This window comes from Talpa occidentalis, unplaced genomic scaffold (genome assembly GCF_014898055.3).
Source record: "Talpa occidentalis isolate TD23 unplaced genomic scaffold, MPIMG_talOcc4v2.1 talOcc4.9, whole genome shotgun sequence".
Classification (NCBI taxonomy): Eukaryota; Metazoa; Chordata; class Mammalia; order Eulipotyphla; family Talpidae; genus Talpa; species Talpa occidentalis.
The window spans coordinates 20,644,875-20,653,162 of NW_023605305.1; the positions used below are offsets into that span (position 1 = coordinate 20,644,875).

Genomic DNA, 8,288 nt, shown 5'->3' on the forward strand with positions numbered 1-8,288 from the left:
GGAAACTACAGAAAGGCTAGTGCAACTGGAGAGTAGAGATCGAGGGGGTGTATGAGAGGAGTTGAGGCAGGACTAGGTCATTTGTGGCTTTATAGGCCAATGACAAGAGTGTGGGTGTTAGTATAAAGGTGACGGTAAGTCGCTGCAAGGTTTTAATGAGTGAGTGACAAGATCTGATTTATATCATTAAAGCACACTAGCTAGAAGAAACCATGGGAGAAAAACTTTTTTCAATTCTCAGACTGGAAGGCATTTCTAATTATGACCAAGCCCAATGGCTATAAATGATAAGATTGGTACTTTTGATGTTTAATGTATGCTTAATTTTGCATGGCAAAAGCTCCATATACAACATCAAAAAGCAATTGTCAAACTGGGGCAAGAGGAATCTTATCTATTTGTATCAGAGATAAAGGGTTTATTTCTTTAATATGTAAAGATTGCCTAAGAAATCAAGAAAAAAGGGCGCCATCTAAAAGAAAAACTGAAAAAGCAAAGAACAGTCCACAGCAAAAGAAACACAAGTCACTCTTAAGTATAGGAAAAGATGCTCAATCTCACCCATAACAAGAGAAATGCAAAATAAAAGCATAATGCGGTACCACTGGCACTGATCATAAAATTTAATAACACTCTCTATTAGCAAAGATACAACGAAACAAACACTCTCATGTCCTATTCATAAACTGATACACTTATGGAGAGGAGTTGACAATATCCATTGAAATTTTAAATGATCCTTTGACCCAAAAATTCCTGTAGCAATATCTGCTACAGATATTTTAAAAAATGTGTTAAATGATGCTTGTCCAAGGATATTTACTACAATGGTGTTTATAATAAATAGAAAGAAATACAAGATTGGAAACAGTCTCGTTTTTCATCAACATGGGACTGATTATAATACATATACTACTCAGCTTTTGGTGTGGTGGCTTTCTTAAGACACAGCTCTGTGTTTACTGATTGTGGGGATGAAATACTATTCAGCTGGTTTTTTTTTAAGTGAGATAGCTCTATTTCTTCTACTGATAGAGGTAAATGTCCTATATTTTGCTTCATGAAAAGAGCAAAGTGTCGAAATGTGTACATCGCATACCTCCATGGGGTAGACGTAACCGGAATGCCTATACCATCTAATAGGCACAGTTGATGTCAGGAAAGAATAACAAGTAACAGGGATGTGGTAGGCTGGTGGGCAGCCCAGTCACATCGCCTGGGGTTCAGGAGAAGTAGGTGCTCAAAATGCGGGATTCAGCAGCAAGTGGATGAGAGTGAAAGCCCCTGGACAAAAGAGGAGCAGAGGCTGCGCCCTGGGACATGCCCACATTGGGCAGCGGATTCAGAACTTCCTGGGTACTAGGAGACTAGGAGTATGGTGTCAAGGAAGCCAAAGGAAGGAAGAGTTTTGAGGAAGGAGATGCTTCTGAAGGTGCAGGACAGAGGTGTGACAATCGGACATAACATCATGGTGACCTTGACAGGGCTGTCTTCAGTGGCTCCAGAGGGGTGGAGACATTGCTCAAATGGGTGGAAGACTGCCCAAGAGGTAAGGAAGGGGTGTGTGGGTTTTGCTCAGAAATGCAGCAGGGCAACAGGTGGTCAGGAGCAGGTGGCAAAGTCATGGACTGCACACACACACACACACACACACACGACATCATGATGCAATTCCCTACAGATACGTGTCCACATCTGGCCCCCTCCAAACACCCCAACACTGTTCAGTCTCAACAACGGCCAAGGTAATAGAAGAAGACATCCACCCTGTGGCTTTGTGCCATCCAGAAACTCAATACAGCTGGAGCTGCCAGAGCTGGCTCTGCTACTTATTATCTGTGTGACCCTGGGCAAGTCACCAAACCTCTCTGTGCCTCAGTTGTCTCATTTATAAAGGTGAGCCCAAGACTTACCTTCCTCACCTGACCTGTGAGGATGAAATAAAACCAGGAGAACAGCAATTGGCACAAAAATGCCTCTGTGCCCCCAAACCTGGAGTGTAAGTGGGGTGATGGTATAATTGCTATCCCCAAATCTGGCACACTTCTGAGAGAAAAGGGGGTGCTGTTCAGTACACCTGGACCACAGAGTAAATAAATTAGCACAGTCCTGGGAAAACTCATGTGCAGTCACTTCCAGCAGCAGCACCTCTGTGGAGACAGGGAGGCTCAGGCCCTTGGGTGACTCAGATCCCAGAACTCTGAGGGAGGCTGGAAACTCTGGCACTTGTCCCACAAGGCGGGGGTGTAAATGGCTCTCATTAGGTTCCCCGTAATAAGAAAAAGCGTCTTTGTCCCCAGAACCTAGCCCAGCCACAAGTGGCTTCCCACCTGAGGCACACACACACACACACACACACTCATTCACTCACTCACAGCCTTGCCGCTCCCCATCCACCCTCACCCCTGGAATCCCCCTTCTCTGCAGGCACAGGATCTGCTAGTGTACCCCCAAGCCCGGTTCCTCGGCCTCATTAGAGGGGGTAAAGCCCGAGCAGGCACTGCCACTGAAGACCTTGGTGTGCGTGCAGAGGGATGGGGGTGGGGTGGGGTGGGGTGGGGTGGGGGACGGCCCCTAGGAGCGCCCCACACGGGGTCGAGGCCGGGCCCAGGGCCGGGCGGGGCGCGGGCACGGTATGCGTGGCAAAGAGCGTGGGCGAGTCATGACTGCATCCATCCCCGGGCACGGCACTTAACAGTTCAGAGCGCCTCACGCCCCTAATCTTATTGGAGTCTGCAGCAGCCCCGCCCAGGCAGCTGCCCCCATTCACACAAGAAGAAACCGGGGCGCTGGGAAGGGTGCCCCGGGAACGCGCGGCCGCGTCGGGTCTCGAACCCGACCCTCCGCGCCGTCGGGCGGGCTCCGGAGCTCCTCCCCCGACCCTCCCTCCTCCACGCCGTCCCGGGGTGTGCCCGCGCCCTGCGCCTCGCCCCGATGCGGAGCCGGGGCTCCGGCCACTCGCGCCTGAGCCGCTGACCCGGAGGACGCAGGGCCCGGGCCCCGCGCTGGGCGCGCCGCTGCGGGTAAGTGCGGCCCCCGGGGGCGCCGAGGCCAGACGGGGCTGGGTCCAGCCCGCCCCACCCAGCCGGACCGCCGGGGAGAGGGGAAGGGAGGGGGGCAGCTACCCCTCGGCTTCCCACGCCTCAGTCCCGCGCGGAATGCGGGGCTTCTGCTGCGGAATCTTCCCGACACCCCGCCCCGCAGCCCCCACCCATCCCGCGGCTGAAGCCCCGGAGCTGCCGGAATGAGAGGACGTGAGGAAGCCGGGGGTGCAGGAAGGGCAGTTCTGTCCCGGGGGCAGGGGGATGGGGGATTGCGTCGTTGGGTGAGGCCAGTCCGGGTCCCCAGGCTGGGAAAAAGCGGATGACCGGGGGCTGGTGTTGGGGGACTGCCTAGGGACCAGACCGGCTCCACCAGCCCGGGCCTGCGCCCTGCGCGCTGCTGCGCTAGGAGGGAAATTCTTTCCCTGTGAGTCGCTTCTCTGGGGTGTGTCGGGTGGACTGGGCGGACAGGACTGGTAGACGTGGTAGAAGAGGTGACCCAGAAGGAGGCTGCACCCCAGTGGGTGCATGCTTGCCATGGCCAGGCATCAGGTGGAGGCACAGGGCAGGGTTCCGCTCCTCCAGGGCTTGCAGACAACCTCACTTCCATTTTCTTGAACCTTCACCAGGTGAGTGGGTGGGCTGCGGAGGGAATATGTTACTTCCCTTTCACATAAAGGCAAGAAATCAAGATCAGGGAATTCTTGGAAGCCAAAGAGCTAGTAAGAGACTTGAATCCCCGCGTGGTTCCTTGCTCATCTCCAAAGGCCAAGTCTTGGAATGGCATGGGGAAGACGAGGAGGTTCTTCGAGATTCTTCCCCAGTCACCCCATTCTGTCTGAGATTTCCAGAGAAGAAGCATCCAGGAGGCATGAGGTGCCGAGAAGGAGCTGCACTTTCTCTCCATCCAGAGCAGGGAAGCCTTTCCACAAGAGGCCCTGTCCACCCTGCTCCTTGGGGCTCCAGCCACTCCTTGCAGCCCCTCCTGCAGCCTGCATCTCTGAGAATTCAGCGTTCACTTACTTATTCATTCAGCACTAATTGAGTACCTAGTGTGTGTCTTGCCCTGAGTGCTAATATAAAACAGCAAGCAAGACAGAGTTGTTCTAGTTGAGGAGTCAGAAGATAAACAAAAAATTAACAAATACTTTAATTTCAAAGAGTGATTAAATGTGAGGATGAAAATAAAAAGACAGGAGCAAAGTGGCTGGGAGCGCAGGGACTCCCAGGTTCAAGGTTATCTGGGGAGGCCTCTAAGGAGAAGTTTGAGCAGAGGCCTCAGTGATGAGAAGGATCTAGTCATGCAAGTTTCTGGAGGAAGAGCATCCCAAGTAGCAGGAAAATTTACAAAGCCCTGAGGAGGCTTGGTGGCGCAAGGGGTTACGTTGCAGTACTGTGAAGCTCTCTGCAGCAGGAATTTGATCCCAAGCAGGGAGCTACCCACATGGCGCAGCAGACCTCTACTGACTCGCCCGCTGCTCCCCTCAGCAGTGTATTTCAGTCAGTCTGCCTGTTCTGTGCCCCACTCTGTCTCTGGTGAATCCTCTCACCCCCCGCACTTCTGGCCTGTACCCCAGTTCTTGTATGCATAAATAAATAAATCTTTTAAAAAAAAATAAAAGTCCCTGAGGCCCCTCAGAGTGGCAGAGCAGAGAAAGGGGGGTGAGAATATAGGAGAGAAGGGTGAGACTGTAGTGGCTGGGATTTAATTGTAAGCATAATGACAAACCAGGAGAGAGTTTTAAAAAGGGGGGGTTACATTCATAACTTAATAAACTCTAGGGGTGCCGGATCGGACGCTGAAAGGCCACTGAGGGCAGGAGTGATGGTGGCTTGGCCAGGAGGTAGTAGTGGAGAGCTAAGAAGTGGTTGTGCAGGGGGGCTTGCAGGCACAGTGCACTTTCAGAGTCACAACCCCAGCCCCAGGGCACTCACACGGCCGCGCAGGCCCACACACCCACGTGGAGAGACTCATGCTCTCACACCCACAGCAGCTGCAGACACTAGGCGTACTCAGGCAGAACCACCCTCCACACCCTCTGAGTCACCCAGGACAGAGAGGAAGATGTGGGATTTGGGGGGCCTAAACAAAGCATGTCTTACACCACCGAGCCCTGATATCCATGGGTGGCTGGCCGCCCCCAGACTTGGCATGGGAGCAGGAGGGTATTATCTAGATTTTCCCTATGTCTGGTGTCCTCCCAAGTGCCAAATCATTACCCATCCCCTCCACCCCAAACTGAATGGGTGCCCCAGCTTTGCCATCCACTGGCTGTGAAATCTTGGGGAGGTCATTTCTCTCTGAGCCCCAATTTCTCCTCTGTAGGATGGGTTCACCTCATTGAGGGAAGCTGTAAGAACCTGGTCTGGGTAGTCATCTGCCAGAGAAGGGGAGAGAAGGTGGTAAAGTACACAGCCCTGGCACCAACAGCCTGGCCTTGAATTCAGCTCATCATTTGTTCAATCAGATTTTATTGAGTTACCTTTTTTTTCCTAAAACTATATCATTTTGGGAGTACAGCTTCACACCTGTGTGTGTGCTTCACTTGCTCAACAGTTCTCATGCTGTTGCACTATCAAATTGACCCCTCTGGCCTTTCCCCCCACCTGCCTTCCCCTCCCACTCTGGTAACCACCATATTTTTCAGAATCCAAGAGTTATTTTTGTTGTTTTTACCAGTTTGTTTTCTTTGGTTATTTATATTCCACAAAAGTGAAATCACCCGGTAATTATCTTTCACTTTCTGACTTATTTCACTTAGCATAATCACCTCAAGTCCCATCCGTGTTGTTACAAATGCAAGAGTTCATCTTTTTTCATCGCTGAGTGGTATTCCATTGAGTGTGTATACCACAATTTCTTTATCCAGCCTTCTGATGGGCCTTTAGATTGATTCCATGTCTAGGCCATGGTGAAGTGCTGCTGTGAACATTAGGGTACATAAATCTTTTCAAATTAATGCTTTCCTGCTCTTCTGATAAATTCCTTGCATATTGCTGTGTTCGATGGTATTTCTATTTTTAGTTTTTCAAGGACTCTCCATACCATTTTCTGTAGAGGCTTTTTGAGATAGATTTTTTTTTAAAGATTTATTTATTTACACTTACAAGAACTGGGGTACCAGCCAGAGGTGCGGGGGGGTGAGAGGCGTCACCAGAGACAGACTGGGGAACAGAACAGATGGATTGATTGAAATACACTGCTGCAGGCGAGTCAGGAGAGGTCTGCCACGCCATGTGGGTAGCTCCCTGGCCAGGGATCGAACTGGTGCTGCTGCAGAGGCTGCGGATAGCTTCATAGGTTGCGTCTTAACCCCTTGTGCCACCAGGGAGGCCCTTGATATAGATGTTCTTAAGGGGGCAAAGTGAGATCCCATTGTGGATTTGATCTGCATTTCTCTTATAATACATAAGTGATGCTGAGTATTTGTCATGTGCCCGTGGGCCATCTGTATATCTTCTTCGGAGAAGTGTCTTTTGCCCATTTTTCTTGGGTTATTTTTTGTTATTGAGTCTTATGAGTTCTTGACATATTTTGGCAATTCACCTCTTGTCACACATTTGATGTGCAAGTATCTTCTCCCAGACAATAGATTCCCTTTTTGTTGTGGTGGTAGTTTCACCTGATGTACAAGACCTTTAGTTTGATGTAGTCCAATTTGTTTATTTTTGCTTTTTTTTCCTTTGCCCTTGTTGTTGAGTCCCCAAATATCTCTCTAAGGCTGATGTCCTGGGCCAACTCCAGTTTTACATGAGTAACTTAACCTCTCTAGATTTCATGTCTTGCATACCAAGTATTTCGCAGCCACTGTCTCACTTGATTATCAATTCCTTCATCTGCAAACGGACATAATAGTTTCTCCCTCACAGGGTCACATAAGGGTTAGATGAGCTCCTGCACACAGAATGTTCAGCTCTGTGCCTGACTCATCATGAACACTCAGTAGATAGTCACTTCTCATCAGCAAATGCCCCTTCCCTTCCTGCCGCCACTGATTTACTTTGCCCTGGTTATTTAACAGCTCTGTGCTCATTTCCTACCGTAGCTTGGGGAAAATAACCAGTCTGACCTCATAGGACCATCACCATGGTCTCTCAAACAAGTCCATCTACAAAAGAGCTCAGAGCAGAGCCTGGTACCTCGTACAAATGCTCAATCAAGTCCCCTTTAATTGATGTGATTTTTCCTATTATTTCACAGGTGGGCACGGCCCCCGGAACCCCCGCCAGGCACCATGGACTGGAAGACGCTGCAGGCCCTGCTGAGCGGCGTCAACAAGTACTCCACGGCCTTCGGGCGCATCTGGCTGTCGGTGGTGTTTGTCTTCCGTGTGCTGGTGTACGTGGTGGCTGCAGAGCGCGTGTGGGGGGACGAGCAGAAGGACTTTGACTGCAACACCAGGCAGCCCGGCTGCGAAAACGTCTGCTATGACAACTTCTTCCCCATCTCCAACATCCGCCTCTGGGCGCTGCAGCTCATCTTTGTCACGTGCCCGTCGCTGCTGGTCATCCTGCATGTGGCCTACCGCGAGGAACGTGAGCGAAGGCACCGCGAGAAGCATGGAGACCAGTGTGCCAAGCTGTACAGCAACGCGGGCAAGAAGCACGGCGGCCTGTGGTGGACCTACCTGCTCAGCCTTGTCTTCAAGCTCATCATTGAATTTCTCTTCCTCTACCTGCTGCACACGCTCTGGCACGGCTTTGACATACCCCGCCTGGTGCAGTGCGCCAGCGTGGCACCCTGCCCCAACACCGTGGACTGCTACATCGCGCGGCCCACCGAGAAGAAGGTCTTCACCTACTTCATGGTGGGTGCCTCGGCTGTCTGCATCGTGCTCACCATCTGCGAGATCTGCTACCTCATCTTACACCGGGTCCTGCGGGGCCTGCACAAGAACAAGCCCCCGGGGCACCGTGGCGCACATTCCTCCACCTGCCGCTGCCACCACAAGCTCTTAGAGGCTGCAGAGGTGGGCCCAGGCCCCACTGAGGGCAAGCTGAATGCCTCAGCACCCACTCTGACCCCCATCTGACCACAGGCTAGGGAGAGACATCAGAGCTGCCAGTGGGGACAGGCAGGGAGGTTTGGTGCTGGTGGAGGGGTCCTCCTGGTGCTGGGTGCCCCCACCTTGAGTGTACTAAGATATTCCATTCTGCTTGGGCAGGTGATTTCTGGGCACTTTGCATGGTGCTGTCTAGCTCAGTATAGTTGCACCACAAGCCCTCTGCCAGCCCCCCCCCCCCAGC

The 8,288-nt window shown here is 51.6% G+C and overlaps 1 protein-coding gene across 1 annotated transcript; it reads left to right on the top strand.

Moving 5' to 3' along the window:
* Positions 1-7,267: 7,267 nt before the first annotated feature.
* GJB3 (gap junction protein beta 3) lies at positions 7,268-8,288 on the top strand. The gene has a single exon (XM_037499378.1). The coding sequence runs from the start codon at positions 7,277-7,279 to the stop codon at positions 8,072-8,074; it is 798 nt and encodes a 265-aa protein (XP_037355275.1). The 5' UTR covers positions 7,268-7,276; the 3' UTR covers positions 8,075-8,288.